This window comes from Canis aureus, chromosome 22, assembly GCF_053574225.1.
Source record: "Canis aureus isolate CA01 chromosome 22, VMU_Caureus_v.1.0, whole genome shotgun sequence".
Lineage (NCBI taxonomy): Eukaryota > Metazoa > Chordata > Mammalia > Carnivora > Canidae > Canis > Canis aureus.
Window position 1 is genome coordinate 23,509,697 of NC_135632.1, and position 21,441 is coordinate 23,531,137.

General features: G+C 38.8%; 1 protein-coding gene across 1 annotated transcript; it reads left to right on the top strand.

The window, feature by feature from the left end:
- The first annotated feature begins 18,638 nt into the window (after positions 1-18,638).
- On the top strand, positions 18,639-19,958 carry LOC144293894 (mitotic spindle assembly checkpoint protein MAD2A). Its single transcript, XM_077865179.1, has one exon. The coding sequence runs from the start codon at positions 18,657-18,659 to the stop codon at positions 19,272-19,274; it is 618 nt and encodes a 205-aa protein (XP_077721305.1). The 5' UTR covers positions 18,639-18,656; the 3' UTR covers positions 19,275-19,958.
- The last annotated feature ends 1,483 nt before the right edge of the window (positions 19,959-21,441 follow it).

Below are 21,441 nucleotides of genomic sequence, written 5' to 3' on the forward strand. Positions count from 1 at the left end.
TTCATGATTCAGATATTGTACATGCAGATATATTTTGTACTTACCAGACAGTAGAAAATATGCACAAAACTAACTTAACACTTTGGGTTTTACTTCCTGATAAGCACTCATTCTACCAACAGTCCTACCTTCAGCTTACTGATAAATAAAGACTGGAATAAATAATAAGTAAGGCAAAGGACCTATGGGTTTCTGGGTATTTTCTCTACTTGTCTATTAGAATTTTCAGCATAAGTGGTTGACTAATACAGGGAAGTAACATGAACAAAAAAGTATAAGTGTTTTTTGGCCATACATGTGTTAGAATTCCATTATTTTCTTTCTGTGTTTGATGCATATTTTGTTTAGAATTTGCAAAAGTGTGGCCTCTTGGTGTTGTCAGCTCACCCTTTTCCTCTACTCACTCAGTTGTACAAATAACAATCTTGTCATGTACTCTTTTCGAGTCTCAATGAGCTCCCATGCATTGGCAGTCTGCTGGAATTACTATGTCACAGAGCATCACAAATGCTGTCCAGGAATGGGGTGGCAAGGAACAGTGAATATGCCTATTACATGTAGCTCCTTCTGCTCACACATGCTCTACTGTTCCATAGGCCTTCACTTATAAAACACAAGTTGAAGATAAAATTACCAAGACTTTAAAGTGGTGACAGTAGAGCATATAACCCTGTCCTTCTGAATTTGGGGCCCTGGGTGACTGCACAGGTTGCATGCCCATGAAGCTAGCCCTATTGCTAACACAGGTTATTAATCACTGTACCATAAATGCCTGCTATTGTAGTTGAGTTCTGGGAAATTGTATTAGGGTTCTGAAGAGAAACAGAATCAGTGTCTGTCAATGTATGTATGTATGTATGTATCTGTCATCTATCATCTGCTAGGGACCCAAGGAAGAGTTGATGTAACTTGGGTTTGAAGGCAGTCTGTAGGCAAAACTCCCTTTTTAGTCTTAAAGTCTTCAACTGATTGGATGAAGCCTTCCTGCATTATGGAGATAATCTACTTTACTCAACATGTACTGATTTAAATGGTAAACATATCCAAAAAATACCTTCATAGCAATATCTAGGCTGGTGTTTGACCAAAAACTGGGTACCGTAGCTTAGCCAAATTGACACATACAATTAATCACCACAGAAGTGGACTCTGGGAAGGATATCAGTGTGCAGGAGGTTTATTAAGGAGCTCGCTGGGATCAATACTTGTGGAAAGGAAGGGAAGGAAGCAGGATCAGTAAGAGGAAGAAGGTAAGCTGCAATGCAGTGTCAATGTCAGCCAGCCCTATGGGATGCTCTTCACAAGTGCCCTGTTTTGGAGCAAGGGGACTGTGCCTTTGTATACTAAGTTGATCAGTAATTGGGTGCAAACTCCTCAGGAAGTGGGCATGACCTTGGGCAAGGTGATTCTCTTCATCCAGGCATTCCCTCTAAGGGGCTAATGCTATTTCCTGCATCAGAGGGAATAAATCCTTTGACATGAAAGGGGGATCACAGTGTCACATCATAGCATCTACTACACTTAACTTCCCTTCCTATTTGTTGCCCTTGCAACAGACTAGATAGTCTTTGAGGATCAGGATTTCATTATATTTCCTCTCTATTTCTAACACATAGTCTATTGTCTGACACATAACAGGCACTCAACCACCTTTATTAAATGAACCAACAAAGATCTTGAGCAAAAAAATAATATCCTCTAACAAAAAGTAGATTCTAATAAAGAATAGGATGACTGTGAATGCTTTTACTGCTTTTCACAATTCCCACAGCTTTTTCGCATTTGGCTCATTTAAGCCTCACAACAACTTGGTGAGGTAGGAAATGACTGTTCTCATTTCTGGATGAAGAAGCCGAGGCTCAGAGAAACAAAATAGTTTGCCTAGAATCAGAGACTTGAATGACTTTTGCAAGATTTCCTTTGCTCCAGCGTAGAGTGATTGTATTATGCAGACTAGACACGTCCTTTCCTTCTTATCTCTGGAGACTGGGTCCTCATAGTCATGCTCTAAGGATAAGTGAATAATCAAATACCCCACCTCCCATTAGCTGCCCAAAGGATGTTACTGACTTGTGTTTCTAGTAACAGCATGAGTTAAGGAAGATTCACTCACAGTTTCTGGACCCCACTGTTAACTGCTGGGGTCAGTGGTGGTTTTAGGTGGCACCCGAGCATATCAAAGCTACTCCAGTGACCTCCGCAGGGATAGAACCAGTCATTTGTCCTTATTATATAATCATGCTCTAACTACCCAAGGTAACTGTCTATTGATAACACAGGGTCAAGCTTGAGACTATTAAGAGGAGAGGGATTTGTGGGAGCACTTCTTAAACAGTTTCTCCTTTCACTTTCATGGGGGCTGACCTTTAAAAAATCCTGCAGATCATGAGATGAAAATAAAAATAGCCCTCCTTGGCATTGAATTATTTTACTTCCCTTGACAAAGAGGTCATAGATTCCCCTTTTTGGATGGTTTCTTCTTTTTGATTAACTAGCCAAATCTGTTGAGGAAAGAGCATTCTACTCTTTGGAAGAAGAAAAATGGAAATGTTTAGGTAAAGGAAATGTTTGTTCTTTTTTTAAAGCTGCATTTTTAGGTGACTTCCATTTGATCTTACAGAACCCGTAAAGTATAGATCTGTGGGTTGGAATGATAGCAATAGAACTAAACCCTATTTTTTGAAAGCAAATAAGATGTACCAAATATGTCTTCTGGTGCTTGGGTGTCCTAATAACAAGGAAATTAAAACCAAAAGTCAAGGGCCCATGACTCAGTGCTCTTCAAGCCATCTGTGATGTAATGGGAAAACAGTAGACTCAAATGCAAGTGGATTTGGGTCCATCCTGTATTTACTAGCTCTGTAACTCTAAACGTCAGATCCTCAGCTCTAAAAGAGGAGTAAAAATACGTGCCTTACTGGACTGTTGCTCAGGGCAGATAAAATGCAAGTGACAGTTCTTTGCAAACAGTAAACTGATTTTTACTAAAGCACTTTACTAGTCATAATCTAAATAAAGGTGAAAGCAGACCTGTGAAGGCCTATGCTAATTGGAGTTATTGGGTATCAGGTTTAATAGTCACAGTGTGTTTAATCTAATCATGAGCAACATGACAGCCTAGTAGATTCTTATACCAATCATTTTGATTCTAGAAAGCTCTTTGATATTATTTGCATCCAAATAATTTTAGTGATAAAATTGTGTTTTTCAAATGGTAAGTCATATCCTATTAGTAGAGCCAAAATTAATTCACTCATTTTAAATGTATAGTTCTATGAATTTTGACAAATATAGACACTCATGTAACCGCCATTATAATCCTGATATAGAATATTTCCATTACCCCCCAAGATTCCCTTGTGCCTGTTTGTAGTAAGTGTTCCCCTTCATATGTATATATTTGTCATTAAGGACAAATTTTGGAGGATGCCTGGGTAGCTCAGCAGCTGAGCGTCTGCCTTCAGCTCAGGGCACGATCCCAGAGTTCCTGGTTGGAGTCCCACATCGGGCTCCCTGCAGGGAGTGTGCTTCTCCCTCTGCTTCTCCCTCTGCCTATGACTCTGCCTTCTCTCTGTGTCTCTCATGAATAAATAAATAAAATCTTAAAAAAAAACAAATTTCTCTTATATAGGATTCTATACAAATGGAATTATAAAAAGGTACTATTTGCATCTACTTTTGCTCAGTATAATCTGTGAGATTCATTGATATTGTGTGTATCAGTTGTTCCTTTTTATTGCTCAGTGGCTTTCCTTTCTTGAGATACATCATAATCTGTTTATCCATTCATTTGTTGAGAACTGGTGATGGTTATTTCCATTTTTGGGGTATTAGGAATAAAGTTGCTATGAATATACATGTACAAGTCTTTGTGACAAAATGTGTTTTTATTTCTCTTGGGTATATGCTATGAATTGCCCAATCTTTTGGTAAGTGTGTATTTAACTTCATAAAAATCTGCAAAACTGTTTTCCAAAGTATCTATACCATTTTCATCTTCATTAGCAACCTCATCATGAGTCCCAATAGTTCCACCTTCTCTGCAACATTTAGCACTGTCAGTCTTTTAAATTTTAGCCATGTTAGTGTTGTGTTAGTGCTATCTTATTGTGGATTTTATTTGCATTTCCCTTATACTATACAGTATCTTTTTTCTCAGATGAGCATCTTTTTATGAGTATCTTTTCATGTGCTTATTGGCCATTTGTATATCTTCTTTTTTTTTTTTCACTTGTATATCTTCTGTTGTACAATGTCTGTTCAAAAAATTTGCCCACTTTTTAATTAGGTTATTTGTCACTGATAGCTTTCAAAAATGAAACAATAAACATAATAGGAAATATCAAAGTACATTACATATAGTATGTTTTGTTTCATTAAACTTGTATTTCAGTATTTATACACACAACCACATGCATGTATGTATATGCAGATAATGCACATTATACATATATGCTGTATTGCAGTATTAAATACACCTATGATCACTTAATACCAGATTTCTTATTAAGTGATAGAAATATCCTCCTCTGTATCTTTGACGCATTGAAAGTTGCATTTTCTGTTACATGTAGCTGAAGGCATGTCTGTTCTGATTTATGTTTTTATAGTTCTTACCTGGAGCAAACTTTTTATGCTTCACTCCTTATATTATGCATAGATTTGGAGTTGTGTATTTGAAAAATATGCAGAAACTTGTAAATTTTGCTTGATTGCTACATGTGTGATTGCTAAAAAGTAGAAGTTGTCTCTAGCTATTGACATTGGGTTTTGTAAGCTTAGATGGAAAAGTCTAGCAGGAAAAAAGTGAATGTGCATGACATAAAAGACCTTTAGGGTAGAAATATAGTTAATTTTATGTACCTTTTCAAATTATATTTTGTGCTATTTAATTGATTTGTAATTAATTAATTTTCACTTTGGCAGTAGTCGTGATAATTTTCCAGAAGACTTTAGAGTTTATTAGCTATACCATGTTTGGTTTCAGAACTTTTTATCATTCAGGGATTTTCTCCTTTGACTGGTTACAGTGTTAAAATATTTGCAATATTTGCAAAAAAAAATTCTCCAACTGTTATTTTGAAAAGGAGTGAAGACCTTTCTGCTCGTTTTCAGTATATTCTTCATATCCAAAGTCCAAGGCTAAAACTATCCCATTCATGATTCTGAGTTGTCTGGGAGTGTACTGTTGCCTGAATGTTCCATAGCTGCTTAATAAGGCTGGGGGATGTTTTACTTTCCTGCACTAAGTGGTCAGCCAAAGGATTGTGTATACTTTATCCAGAGAGAGCAATTTCCTGACATGTTGCTTATATTTGCTGGGATAATGTAAATTTCAGTAACAGACTTGCAAATTTTAGACCTTTACCCAATAGAAGTTTACCTCTGTCTTACATAACAATTCAACCTGGCTACTTCAGGAAGTGGATGAATGGGAGCTGGCTCTGGGAGTCAGTCTATGCAGTCAGTGAAGGACCCAGACTAACAGAGGAGCCAGTCATCTTCAATACATTCCTTTCATGGTTGCCCTTGACATTTACATGCAGCCAGAGGAGAGTTAAGAGCAAGCATGGTACTATCTCGGAGGCTGGGTTTGGAAGTTGTACACATCACTTCTGCTCACACTCCATTGGCCAGAACTCGGTTGTATGGGCTTCCCTAATGCAGGGGAGGCCAGTGGCTACAGTCTGAATGTTGCATATGTTGAAATCCTAATCCCCAAGGTAATTGTATTAGGAGGCAGGTCTTTGGGACGTGATCAGTTAGGGCCCTCACAAATGAATTAGTGCCCTTCTGAAAGAGGCCCCAGGGAGTGCCCTTGCCCCTTCCACCACGTGAGGGCACAGCAAGAAAGCATAGATTTTGAACCAGGAACAGGGCTCTCACCAGACACCAACCCTGCTGGCACCTTGATCTTGGACTTTCCAGCCATTAGAATCCTGAGAAATAAATCTCTGTTGCTTATACACCTTCTAGTTTATGGTATTTTGTCATGGCGGCCTGAGTGGACCCTGGAACACTTAGTTTGGCTGTGTGCTCAGGGAAGAGAGGAAAATTTGAATTTGGATGCACACTTTCCAGTCTTGGTCTCTCTGTTCCTTTAGTTTCATCTTCCATGACTCCTCGCCGTGGAGATGGTGAAACACAGATGATAAAGATGAGCAAGGATATTTGCACATGGTGACTGGGTGGAGCCACAGCAGGACCCAGGGATCCTAATCATCCTCCTATTTTACAAACTATGTGAATGGCCTTTCTTCTCCCATCTCATCTCCCACTGGAGCCCAGCCACACTGGACTTTTAATTCCTCGGAGCTGCAAGCTCAGGCCTTCACACAAACATTTAGACCCAGGCCTGGATACTCCTCCTTCTCTATTACTAAGCTATATCCTGCTTACCTGTGGGGTGTCAGCCTTGGGATTCTCTCCTCACACAGACTCTCTTGTAACTCATAACCTAAATTTGGTACCTTTATTCAGCTGTTTCAGGGAATCCTCTTCTTTTTTCCCTTTATGGCAGTGCTTCTGAATGTGGAGTGGGAAGTGGGGGGGGGGTTACCCCTCCTCCTAGAGGACATTTGACAACTGTAGAGACATTTTTGGCTGTCACAACCTGAAGGGAGGGGTTGCTACTGGCATGTAGTGGGTGGAGGCCAGGGATGCTACCAAACATCCTGCAATGCACAGGATGGCTCACCAAACAAAGAATTATACATTTCTAAATGTCAGTAGTGCCAAGGTTGGGAAACTCTGCTCTACCATCCATCTATCACAACTTGTAAATATAATTCATTTGTGTGTTTGTTTAATGTCTATCTCCCTCACTAGATTGAAAGAGATGGTAACTTATTTATCACTGTACCCACAGGTTATAATACATAGCATGTTATGTAGAAAGTACTTATCATTTTTCATTCAGTGAATTAAATAATTCTAAATGTAATTCACTCACATATACCAAATTAGAATTTTTTTTTTTGATGTCTACTAAGACACTGCGAGGCAGTGGAAAACCAAGATGAATAAACTTAAGACCCAGATTCTCTCTCTAGGTAGCCATATTTATTGCATTTACTATGTCCCAGATATTGAACTCTATTTCTTATACAATTCTCTCATTTAGTCTTCACAAAAACCCTATGAGGTGGGTGTAATATTATTATTATTATTTTCCTATAAATAAAATTTAGAGAGGTTAATTGAGTAGCCTTTCATCATACAGCTATCAAGTGGAGGAGCCAGGATGCCTAGCTCTTTCCAAACTATATCACAGCGTTCATTGCTTTTGAGTTTGCTTTTGGCCAAGACTTGGCATTTTTTAAAAATTCAATAGCTGTTATTGGCACCAAAATGCAAAAATCTCTGACAGGTAAGATTTTTATTTAGGGATAGAATTTATTGTAACCATTTAAGAATGAGGAAAAAGAAGTTCAATAAAGACAATCGACTTGCTCAAGAACATATATAGTGAGTAGCTGAACAAAGAGAAGAGATAAGATGTTCACGTTTACCAGCCAAAGACCAGTAGCAACACACTATGGTTGGGTTCATTGGTATTTGTTTCAACAAGGGAGGGCACACATCATGGGGAACCACGGGGGCATTTCTGTAGGAGAAGTTTGTTATAAGATTGAGCTGGGAGATTTGGGTGCATGGCTTTATTCTGGATTAAGTGCTATTAGGAAATAGGACAATTCTATAATTGGGTATCTTAGCAACTTTTATTTAGGATGGCTGAGAAATGGAGCCAAGATAAAGCTGTAGTTGATAAGGAAGCAGCAGCTGCCCTTTTAAGCCACTAAGGAAGATATTTTTGTGGTTTGCACACTATTCTTCAGAGGTCTTTTTGTCCTTGACAAGAGTGATTTTTTTTTTAAAGTAGGCTCTATGCTCAGTATGGAGCTCAACATGGGGCTTGAACTCATGACCCTGAGATCAAGAACTGAGCTGAGATCTAGAGTTGGATGCCTAACCAAGTGAGCCACTCAGGTTCCCCAAGAGAGATCTTATCTGATATTAATGTTCTTTGAACTTGGTAGCTAGAGAATTCTAAGGTCTACCTCAGTGCCAGTCAGCTAACCTGTGACAACTGTTGGGGGCTGCTTTTTTTCTTTTTAAAATATCTTGATACATCTAATCCAGTATTGTCACTATAGTACACTACCCACCTATATGTATGCAGTTTTCTCAGTAGTCTGTCAGGGTTTCAGGTTTCAGGAAAGAAGGCAATACGATCAGGGTGGTGGTGCTATATTATGAGTTTGCCTCCAGTCTCGCTCCCAGGCTACCAATACCACATGTCCCCTCTTTCCCCTCAACACTCAATACTAAGTGCTGACTCTTTCCTATCAGAACCTACTCCCGTAGAAGATCAGAAACTGACATGCCTTGCATATAAATGATGGGTAACATTCCTAGGTACCCTTTGCTAGAACAAGATAACAAATTCCATCATTTCTAGAGGACTGTAGAATTTTCATTAGTTTATTTTTTGAAATCCTTTATTTTCATTAGTAAAGTAACATATTTGGTAAATGAGAATTAAACAGCATAGTAGACTTTTTTTCTTTTAAAAGCCACTCTTGGTCCCACTACCTAAAAAAAAATCCATTTTCAATATTTTTGAACATTTCTACCAGAATTTTCTCTATGCATAATCTTATGCGGGGTGTGTATGCGCGTGCATGTGTGTACGCGTTGTTTTGATTAGCCTCACTATATAATTTTTGTCCTATTCTTTTTATTAACATGTGAGTATTAGCATGTGAGTTGCAAACATGAGTTTTAATATTTAAAATGTCATGCCAAATTTATTTCATACTTTTATTTTGGGGCATTGGTTCTATTTTTTTAATTTTTTTTGTATTTTTTTAATATAATAAGTAATTCTGTGATAAACATCCTGGTGCAGAAGTCTTCTTGCATATCTATGTTTTTTCAGACTAAATTCCTATACTAGGTTTGGTAAATTGAAGGATATAAACATTGTAAAGACTATTAACATATACTATTAAATTTGGACAGTTATATTTTGAGAATAAAGGCCTCAGGCTAAAGAAGTGAAGATCTTCTAGTGGAATTCCAGGTATTGGCCAACCGGTTGGTGATATGAAACATTAGTTTTTCTGGAAAGCATGTCATTCTTTCTCTTCCATGTCCTAGGTTTTCTGAAAGTCTCTGAAAGGAACTTAGCAGACCCAGAGGGCAAGGGGACTTGCAGACCGAGGGTATTAGAGGAGAAACCAAACATTCATCCTTAACACAGTGGTCTTGCTTTAATTTAATCCCCTCAGAAGGATTGCTTTGAGCCACTTGCATGGTTGAGGGCTGCAGTATGATCCCAGTCTCGCGCCCGAGGCTGTTGAGGTGGAGACAATGACTGGTACTGGTTAGCATTTGCCCAAGATGAGTCATGGGAGAAGGAAGAGCACATTGGCATGGCAGGTCTAAGCTGCAATTGGCGTCAGGATCAAGGCTCCCCCTTCTCAGCTGCTTTTCATTCAAGACATCTTAATTCCCCCTTGTTCTCTGGGTGAGGCATTAACTACACAGCCTGAGGGAGCTGGTGAACTCTGGGTGCCACCAGGGCAGCATGCTAGCTGATTCTTTCTTTTCTGGGTGGCAATTCTCTCTCTTCCCTGACCTCGACTATTAAGAATCCTGAAGCACTTTCAAAAACCTGTTGTCGCTCAGAACAAGCTTTTGCATCTTAAATGAAAGGTACAAAGCAAAATGGGATGTGTCAGAAGGCCACTGGCAAGGGAGAAAGCTGGGAGGACCTGGCACTTCCTGGGGAGCTGGGACCACCAGGAGCCACAGGCTAGGTAGGTTATCAAGCAGAGAGGTGGAAGGATGCCTTCTGCCAAGACAGTAGGGAGTAAGTAACTGCTGTAGAATACTAATAGCTTCTTCTTCTTCTTTTTTTAAAAAGATTTATTTATTTATTCATGATAAACATGAGAGAGAGAGAGAGAGAGAGAGAGAGAGAGAGGCAGAAAGAGAAGCAGACTCCATGGTGGGAGCCTAACGCGGGACTCGATCCCGGGACTCCAGAATCGCGCTCTGGGCCGAAGGCAGGCGCTAAACCACTGAGCCACCCAGGGATCCCCCTAATAGCTTCTTAAACAGGATAAAATTCCCTTGGTAGAAGGAGTGCTATTGCTGTAATGTGCAAATTGGTTCTCGAATGTTATACTTCAAGTAAGAGAAGGAAGGAAGAAAACTAACATCTATTAAGCTTTTCTTAATTATCAGGACCCCACTTGACACTGATGTTGCACTTTCTCATTAGCCCCTGACCTGCCCTAGGACTTTGATGTGTAAATAATAATATTAAAGCCCATTTTATTGGGGTGCCTGAGTGTCTCAGTTGGTTAAGTGTCCAACTCTTGATTTCTACTCAGGTCATGATCTCAGGGTCATGAAATCGAGCCCTGTGTCAGACTCTCTGCTGGGTATGGAGCCTGCTTGGGATTCTCTCTCCCCTCCTACCTCCATCCCATTCCTGCGCATGTTCTCTCTCTCTCTAAAAAAAAAAAAAAGAAAAAAGAAAAGCTCACTTTTCACATCAGCAAATTGATGTCAAAGAAGTGGCTGCTTGCTGAGGTCATAGAGTTGGTAGGGATGGGAACTAGGATGCAGAGGCACAGCTGATGCCCCTGTAAAAGGAATAATTTACATAGAAATGCATGAAAAATGCCTTGAAAGAAACATTTAAGAAGTTCAATAATTAAGTTTGTTTTATTGAGTTGTAATTTACATACCTTAAAAATTCACTCATTGTATGGTGAATGCAACAGTGTTAGTAAATTTATGGAATTGTGCAACTAGCACCACAACCCAGTTGTTAAGTATTTTCATCTGAGTGTACTTTTCATGTGATGAAGTTCTGTCTGAAAATATGGGGAGAGAAAATACTGTAATTTCCATTGGTTGCCTAGGATATCTCTTTTAGATTCTAGAGGAGGGAAGAGGATGTTGATCCAGGGTGCAGGGGTCCATTACTGCTTCTTAGAGCAAACCAAAGAGGGTGTGAGATTTCCAGAAATGTGATTCTAAAACTCAGTGATGGCCCATATGACATTCCTTGATGGGCTATGAAATAAACTACATAGAGTCCCCCTGGCATTAGTCAGTAAACATGCAACATCAGCACTTTCAAGTTATTGGTCTGTTGTTTTAACATTCTACTTATATTCCATGTTGATCTTAAACACCGTAGGTTATTGAAACATTTGGCTATAGAAAGTTGAGATGATGGCTCAGTGTATATTGTCCTTTCTTTGCCTGTATCTGGTTTTGGCTTAGTCACCATGTCCTCCAGGCAGCTGTCTCTGACATTCCTTCTACCCTCCCCAAGTGGTTCCTATTCCCCCATAAAATCCTATAATTACTGCTACTACATTTTTTATCTCTCTCTGTGGTATTGTGCTTCCATCTCAATGTCTTCCTCATTAGATTCTAAGCTACCTGAGGTACAGGAATTTTTTCCTCTCCTTTTCAGTACTAAAGAATTCATGTGGATTCCATTTCCATTCTTGTTCACTTAGAGGATCGAAAAGATAAAATGGTACATCTTAGTTGAAATTTTTTTATAGGGGACTAGAGAAGATTGATTGCAAAGCATTAGGAATCATTACTGTCTAAAGGATAAAAATCGGTCAGAAAAGAATATAAACATCTGAGTTTTTAGTGTAGTTAATAGGACAGATGAAGTGGTGTGTTTCTGGGGTTTGAGGATGAGAATTGTTCAGAAAGACAGTTTTTAGTTATAAAAAAGTACTTAAGGGATGCCTGGGTGGCTTGTAGTTGCACGTCTGCCTTCGGCTCAGGGTGTGATCCTGGGATCGAGTCCTGCATCAGGCTCCCTGAATGGAGCCTGCTTCCCCCTCTGCCTTTGCCTCTGCCTCTCTCTGTGTGTGTTTCTCATGAATAAATAAATAAAATCTTTTTAAAAAGTACTTTAGAAAGCCATATGTATAGTATAGGGTTCCCTAAACTTCAGGAATATTTAAAAATTAATTATCTTTCCCAGCCTAGAAATCTTGAAATTTTCCTAGAAATGCTTAAAATGTGATAAGAGCTTTAAGCATGGGCCCTGAATTTTCATTTGATCTAATCTTGTGTAACTCCAGTTCTCACTTTTAAAAAATATTTAAAAATGCACAATATGTTTTTCTGAAAAATGACTTTCTTATGTGACATTTGTTGTATCCGTAGCAATCTGATTTTCTTTTGGTCACCATAGGACTGTATGTATTAACTAAATGAATGTCTGGAGCTTTATTTTAAATATGAACTTGGGTACTAAAAATTATTTAAGCTTTGATGTTCTTATTGTGATGTACTTCTTAATCTCCTTATACCCTTTATATGATATCCTCTTCAGCTGATTCATATTTAAACAACTGTTTGCACACCTCTACAAAATTCCTCACATTGTTGTTTTGTCTTCTGTTCTAGAACATATAGGTCACTTTTTGCTCCCCGGCAGCAAATGTAACTGCTTCTGATTTCTTTATTTGCTTGCTTATGTGCTTGTTTATTGGAGCAAGGGGGAGTCTGCAGTCTGATTGGTAATTAAGGAAGTTAATTAGCCACAATTATCTTTCCAAGGAACTGTGTCTCTTCCTGACTTGATATTTCCTGGAATTTCTTAACCTACTCTAGGGATAACTGGGAGGCCATAACAGAGCCACTGCTAGACAAGTTTCAACTATGATGGCAAAAGTAGAACACTGAGTCAGCATGGTGGCCAACGAGAGATGCTGTATTTTCCTTCTTCCACAGGACATGCCACTGTTCCCTTTTTCCTTTCTGTCTATGGCAAAGCAATTTATTTTATACTAAACTGGGGTGCAAGTTCAGATGTAACTGTAATAATTATTTGTACTGGCGATTTTTATCTCTTGGAAGCTGGGGATGGGACTAGGCTCCCACTGGATACCTGGTGTATCTTGGAACTCTTCAGGAGAGTCACAGAGGAGGAGTTGGGACTGAATGACACAATCCTGTGAGCCTCAGGGTTTCATCCAATTGATAATGGTGAATTCTTGACTGAAAGAGACAAACCATCACTATTAATCTCAGTGATTGTTGTCTCTTATCCCTTTTATAATGTTTCTCCTCACTTTACTTATTTGGATCTCAGGTACATAGAGTTAAGATTGACATTCTCAGTTTATGGCACACTATTGACACAGCGCCCTCTCTTGTTTTATTTTAATTTTCTCTTTTATGCCTTTTTAAAATGTTTTTTCAAAGATTTTATTATTTATTTATTTATTTATTTATTTATTTATTTATTTATTTATTTATGAGAGAGTGAGAAAGAGAGAGAGAGAACACAAGTAAGGGAGGGAGGAACATGGAAGGAGAGGGAGAAGCAGACTCCCCACTGAGTAGGGAGCCTGACGTGAGGATCCATCCCAGGACTCGGGAACATGACCTGAGCTGAAGGCAGATACTTAACCAATTGAGCCACCCCAGCACCCCATTTTCTCTTTCATGCCTTAGCCTCACTCCCACTCTTTATCTGTAGCTGGATACCTCCCTAGGTGCCCTCTCTCATGTATCAGATACATATCCTTGACTATGCATGGATTCTTAGAAAATATAGTTTGTGTATATGTTTTTTAAGTTGGCATATAGGGTTTTACACTACACCCTTTATTATGATTTTTTTTTTACTTAACACTAACTTTTGAGATTTAGTCCTGTTGTTTTGTCATGTTAGACATCTAGTTCATTACTTCTAACTCCCAGCAGTGTATTCCACACTTAGAGTCTACATTTTATGTCTCTGTTTCTCTAATGAATAAACCAAATTATCCAAATTTCTGCTTCCACAAACAGAATTCTGATGAACATCTTTTACTACTTTTTAACATCTTTAGGGAATACACCTCTCCTAAAGGAGGGGTATGTTGGGATTTCAAGGACACACACATTTATCTTCATTATCTACAACCAGACTTATTTCCAAAATGGCTGAACAGGCTCGGAATTCCAGTAGCACTACATGAAGCTTCCCTTTTCTGTACATTCTTGCCAATACTTGGTATCATTTGATTTTCTCATTAATGTACTGAGCAAAAAGTAGCATGTTATTTTTACTTGAATCTCTCTAATTATTAGTAATGGTGGCTTTTTGGATTTCTCTTTTTCTGATTTGTCTATTCATAAGTTCTTCTCCATATTTGTTTTTTATCAGTATTTTTATCTTTTCTATCAAACTTTTTGTATTTTGTGGAGAAAATGTATAATTGATGAGTCATGATAACTTATCCTATTTTAGTGTGCCCATATCTCTGCCTATCTTTTCATCTGCTGACCATGGCTTCCTACCAGCCCTTCTAATCAATGAGTTGATATAATGTCAGCTAAAATGGCCTCATATATCTGTTCATCTATATGGTCATATCCTAGTAAGCATAGCATTCCCATTATTCTTCCTATATGAGGTTAGAACACTGATGACACATCTCTGAGAACTGGGAATCTATCTCATAGGAATCCATCTGGTAATCATTGATCTAATTCCCTAAAAGGAATTAAAACAAAATCTTCCTAAAGCCTACAGTATTTTTTTCCTGGATTTAGGGATCCTTAGGGCTGACCATTTGACTAATTGATGAAGTGGTACTGTTATATAAAGGAAGGACCTTATAAATTCACACAGGATGTCTAGAAAGTAAGTGACACTGTTAGAATTAAAAGTATACAGCCTGCTTTGTTTTTCTTTTAAAAAGAATTTAAGAATATTTATTAAGAAGAGTCAGATGTGAATTCTGTTCTCATGTAAAGTCTAAATACCATTCCAATTCCCACCTTTGGAGGTAGCATCTTTCTTCCAATAATGCTGTACTTGTTAAAAAAAATACTTCCTATTTTATGGCTATAAAAATTACAAGTGATCATAACCTAGGTTAACCTTAGTTTAGAGCTAGGAATTCTGAACTATTCTTCAAGAGAGCTGAGTTGAGTTACAGCTTTAACATTCTTACCTATGTGCCATAATGTAAGATATTTAACATCTCTGAATCTCAGTTTTCTCAGGCAATAATGATTCTTTACTCACAGGATTGTCAAGGAAGGTAACTACACAAGACAACATAGGTGAAAGTCATAGCCCGGTGGCAGGCACACAATTAATACTTTCAAATATCACTTCCACTGGAATCTAAATTTGTTTAAAAATCATAATGAGCTCCATAGAGAGACCTTTTCTAGATTCTAAACTGTAGAGAGGCAGGATGCACATGAGTATCACAAAGTTTTGTTCTTGATGTTTACCTGTGTCTTGGTGAGACTCCCCAGTTGTCAACCTTTTTCTGTGATGGAGGCAAATCCATCCTGTTTCTCCTCAAAATATCTGGCAATAACATCTATCTGTGGAGGTACAACAGTACTAACTTTGGGTATTCATAGAGTGACCTGAGGGTTTCCAGAAAGCTCTCTGTTTCTGCCTGAAATAAGTCCATCCAGTGCAACATTCTCTGATGATGGCACCTATGCCTAATGGAAACTGAGAGGCCCAGCAAGGTTCCTAGGGACATATTTGTACCTTGCCTTTATTATCCTGATAAAGCAGTTGTGAGCTTTTGAAAAATACCTGTCAGTGATAGTTCTCTTACATCTAACTTCTTCTGTAGTCACATTCATCTTTTGGGTTCCAAGAACACAATGGAGTAGATCCAGATTCAAATTTGCATTCTCATTTTTGCTAGCCACATGACCTTGAGCAAGTCATTTCATCTCTTTGAGCCTACAAAAATGACTTTGCAGGGCTGTTATAAGGATTAAATGAGATAATGCATGGAATCTTAAGTACTTTGCCAGGCATATTGTAGGTTTTTAGTAAATTTTATTTCCTTTCTGATTTACTTATCCACAAGAAAAAATAGATTGCTCTGGAGTTGAAAACCATGTGTGCCAGTGTCTGATTCCAAATCAGGCATTCTTCTCAGGTTCCTATCAGGTACTCTAAAGTACATTCTTATTTTGACAGATGCTAGACTCTGGATTTGCAAAGATCATCCTGTGATGGTGTTGTGTATGCAAATCCAGCCTTTCCACAAGCCACAGAATATCAGGAAGATAGCATTTCTTCCAAAGACTATTGAAGCATTCTCTTTTGCCACCGTTGCTCAAGCTTTCAGGAGCACCTTTTAAAATTTTCAAATGAAAATACTTCAAGGGCTTGCTAAGACAGGACCTACTCTTTCTCACTGTAGCTTGAGAAAAATAACTGGAGGAGTGGACTGGTGAGAGGTTGAGTGACTCACTCACAGCCTTTGAGATGCTGACCTAAACTAGGGTTCTAATACCATGGGATCAAAGCACATAATTTTGAGGGAGGAGAATAAATAGTAATTGGGGGAGAGGAAAGTGCTAACCCTGTCATTAAGCATGATGTGAAAAAGTGGCCTACTTTGTCAGTAGTGAGGGGCCTCTTCTGCTCAATTTGCCTGCAGTCCACCTGTCAGGTCAGAGCATCTACAGCAAGAGCACAACTCAACAGTGAGGAGAAAGATGAGGCCTGTTTTAAGGAATATGGTATGCAAGATTTTGCTGGACAGCAGGTCTGTACTCACTCAGGACTGCAGAGGGCAGAAATTTGTAAATAGACCACAAAACCAGAAGCTTGGACACTCAGGAACTCTGAGGTCTCCTCTCAAATTTCCTTTGTATCTCTTACCAGACATCCTGCTTTCTTCTCCAGCTTTGACTGGGTGTTGCCCTTAGCCTACTCTAAAACTGTGAATTAGGTATGAATATCAGAAGCCAATAATAATAGTAGTAGTACTATTACTATTAATAAAAAATCTAGCACAAGCTATATTGTGTATGAGTAGGGCTTATGGTTTAAAGGAATCAGGAAGAATTGAACAAGTTACTTAAATCATGCTCTGACTGATGTAGTGGTTAGCTATTGCTGCATAACAAACAACTACAAACATCTCAGTTGTTTACAGTTAGCATTTACTTAGCTCATATGTCTGCTGGTTCATTGGGTATCTCTGTTTCAAGTTGTGGGTCTAGCTGGCTCAGATATGCTTCATGTGTTTTATTCTGTTCAGGATAAAGAGACAGAAACTACTGGAGAAAATTCTTCTTAAGGCAGAGAGACAAAGAGTACATGGAAATATATAAGGCCTTTAAATGCCTAGATGGAACTGGCACTCCTGCCCATTTGTGATTGGTTAAAGAAAGTCACATGATCAAGCCTAAAGGCAAGGGTTAGGGAAATGTACCTCATCAACAGAGGCAGGAGGAAATTTATTTTTTCAAAGGCTCCTAGCATGGTACTTAGATACAGGGAAGGGTGAAGGACTGAGGCCAGTAACCCCAGCCAGGAATTAACAGGGAGATCTGAACTTAGGAAAATTCTATTTTATTAAATGTAATTCCTACTTGTTTACTTTTCAAGTCACTTTGTTATTTGTGGTACTGGATTAATGAATAATGTTTCCCTCAAATGTACACATGCTAAGCACAATGGGATAAGAAATATCTTTGCATGTGTTATTTCTCTGTTCCAGTTAACAATCATGAAGATAAGCCAGGAACTGAAATTAAAGTGTGAAGTTCACAGAGGTTGTCTTTTTAAAATGTTTTGCTGAAGAATAAGCTATCTCCAAGAAGTGCATAAATCATGAGGATATAGCTTAAGAAGATTTTACAAACTGAACCCAGCGGTGTAATCAGTACCTAGATCAATTGACAAAATATAACCAGTGTCCTTGGAGTCCACATTATGCCATCTTCCAGTCATTATCTCTCAAGAGTAGCCACTGTCTTGACTTGTAATGCTATTGATGAAATTTAGAACTTTATATAAATGGATTGAGTCATGGACGAGATTCTGTCTTTTGAGTCTCCAGCCTCTCCTTTATGTGTCTCTTCATATGCCTTTCCAAGTCTTAAGAGCTTTTATTTATTTGTCTGTTTATATATTATCGAATTATAATTGGCATATAATATTATATTAGTTTCAGGTATACAACATGGTTATTCAAAATTTTTAATACATTGTGGAGTGATTAATTTGATAGGCATAGTTATCCTTGTCACAAGGGCCTCTAATTTCAGTTTCTTTTTTTTTATTTTATTTATTTATTCACAAGAGACACAGAGAGAGGCAGAGACACAGGCAGAGAGAGAAGCAAGCTCCATGCAGGGAGCCCAACGTGGGACTCGATCCCAGAACTACAGGATCACGCTCTGGGCAGAAGGCAGGTGCTAAACGATCTACCCAGGTGTCCTGGGCCTCTACTTTTCAAATCTTCCTGGTTAAGGGATTTTATAGTTCATTGGCATTTTAATTGAGAGACAGTAACACTGTGTGCTGGCATTGAAAGTTATTTTATCTCTGAATACTAGTGGAAGATTTATCTCCTGGTATAGATTTTGTGAGCAGTGGTGTGAAGGTGGATGCAGTGGTTCAGATTTTCTACGTTTTGACTCATTTTTCTACCTGCTTATTCTATTGTTGTCAAGAGAGGTGTGTTAAAAAATCTCCAGCTAGAATGGTGGATTTGTCTATCTCTCTTTAGTTCTGCCAATTTTTGTTTCACATACTTCGAACTTTTATTATTACATCTATATACATTTATAATTGTTGTGTCTTGGCTCCCTCGTCCCTAGGCCTGGCCATGGCGCTGCAGCTCTCCCGGGAGCAAGGCATCACCCTGCGCGGGAGCGCCGAAATCGTGGCCGAGTTTTTCTCATTTGGCATCAACAGCATTTTATATCAGCGTGGCATATATCCATCTGAAACCTTTACCAGAGTGCAGAAATACGGACTCACCTTGCTTGTAACAACTGATCCTGAGCTCATGAAATACCTAAATAATGTAGTGGAACAACTGAAAGATTGGTTATACAAGTGTTCAGTTCAGAAACTGGTGGTAGTCATCTCAAATATTGAAAGCGGTGAAGTCCTTGAAAGGTGGCAGTTTGATATTGAGTGCGACAAGACTGCAAAAGATGACAACACACCCAGAGAAAAGTCTCAGAAGGCTATCCAGGATGAGATCCGCTCCGTAATCCGACAGATCACAGCTACCGTGACGTTTCTGCCACTGTTGGAAGTCTCTTGTTCATTTGACCTACTGATTTATACAGACAAAGATTTGGTTGTACCTGAAAAATGGGAAGAGTCGGGACCACAGTTTATTACCAATTCTGAGGAAGTCCGTCTTCGTTCATTTACTACTACTATCCACAAAGTAAATAGCATGGTGGCCTATAAAATTCCCACGAATGACTGAGGATGAGATAAGGACAGTGATGTACTTGTAGTTCTCAGATGCGGTTTTCCTGAAACCAAGTCAACTATAGTTGATAAATTTTGTTTCACTGGTTAATTTTTAGACTGGGAAAACTTAACATTATACATCTATTGAACTGTGCATAATTGTTCCATTTTTTTGTTACCTGTATGACTTTATACAGGGTTGGCATAAATTATTGCATGTTGTTCAAAAGGGAACTAGCAGATCACATCAGCATTGTTGTCAATTCCTTGAAAGTGGTAACTGTAGATGGATAACTTTTGCCATAAAGCTAAATGCCTTCTTAAATCAGACCTTTTGGTCAAGTACTTTGACTCTGGAATATAGGCAGGGAGATATTAAATGTAAAATACAGTAAAAGAAGTCTGAATATTGAGAGTCTTTGTTTAGATTCTGAAATTATCTAATGATAATCTGCAAGTAATGAAAAATTGCTCATAATAGGTCTCTGCCATTTATTTTATTTGTATATTTTCCATATTGAAAACATTTCCAATTATTTGATTTTAATTTGTTGTAGAACTCGAACCTACAAAGCTATGTATATTGCCACTGTTTAAATTCCTGTGATACAGAACTCTTAAATTTTTTTTATGTTTTATAAAATCAAGCTTTAAATCATGGTGAAATAAAGTTAAATATGTATGTTTAAAAAAAAAATTGTTGTGTCTTCCAGATATTTTGATCCCTTTAGTACTCTTATTAAAGGATCTCTCTTTTTCTTCAACCCATTAAGCTATTTGAAAGAACTGAGATGCTTCAAAAGATATGGAGCTTATTGTCACAGTGGTGTATCCTTTCTGTGAGGCCACCACCCCTGACCAGAGAGGGAGTTTCTGTCATATGAACCTTTGTATAGGTCCAGATCCTGGAAGAAAAGAAATGACATACTTGTTTTTAAGTTTTTTTTTTTTAAAGATTTTATTTATTTATTCATGAGAGACACAGAAAGAGAGAGAGAGAGAGGCCGAGACACAGGCAGAGGGATAAGCAGGCTCCATGCAGGGAGCCCGATGTGGGACTCGACTCCAGGACTCCAGGATCATGCCTTGGGCCAAAGGCAGGCGCTAAACCTCTGAGCCACCCAGGGATCCCTTGTTTTTAAGTTTTAAGTGAAGAGAGTTTAAGTGACAAAGTAGGAACAGAGTTAAGGCCAGCAACAAAGGATAGGAAAACACCCTGAGATTGGCAACAGAGGGGAGCTGTCAACTCACCTTCGCTGACAGAGGGTAGCAGGGATGGTGTCCAGAGTCCATGAAAAATGGGAGGGATGGGAGAGGGACCACCTAGCAGGAGTGGTAGCCATGGTTAATGCTGTTGTGAGGTAGTAAGGGGCAGGGAAAGATCGCAGTGGGGAATAAATGTCCTCTGCCCACCCTCTTATGTCCTGCCAGCCCTTTACATTGGCCAAGTCCAACTGGAAGCCACAGAGAAAGGGAGTCTGGGTGCTGCAGATGGGGTTCAGCCTGCTGGGACTCAAGGAGGACAGAATAGGGTGAGAGGTGGAGACAGAGAGAACAAACAACAGGGTTCCTACAATGCTCCAGGATGGAGAGTGTAGAACATAGCATTTAGGAGCCTAGATTCTGGAGCCAAATTGCCTAGGTTCAGACCATGCCTCTGCCACTAAGCAGCTGTGTTACTACCGACGAGTATTCAATGCGTCTATTCCTCTTCTACAAAATGAGCATGAAAATAATATCTGCCTCATGGAGTTGTTTTGTGAGGATTAAATGACTGTATGTAAGTCACACAGACAAGTGCTGGCACATAGTGTTATGGAGGTGATGCTTTTATTTCTGTAGTCCAGTGGCCTAGAAATCTTGCTTTTTAAGCTCCTTGGTGTCTGTCTTTGTGGTGTTTCAATAACTTTGAAGTAAATAGAGGATAGGACAATTTGAGAGGATCCTGGTGTGTGGGTGGAAGAGAGACAACCTCAGCTCTGGAGGTCAGTGATTGGCAGGGCTATGGGGGTCCAGCCCGAAACAAGAGACAAGAGGCACTCTCCTTTGCTGAGAGAGGGTTCAAGTATGTGTTCTGTATTTTTCTGAGAGCATATGTAGATACAAATATGATGATGATACAAATATGGAACAGTTCCACAGGCTTTGCTGCTAAGTGTTAGAAAACCAACAAAATGAGG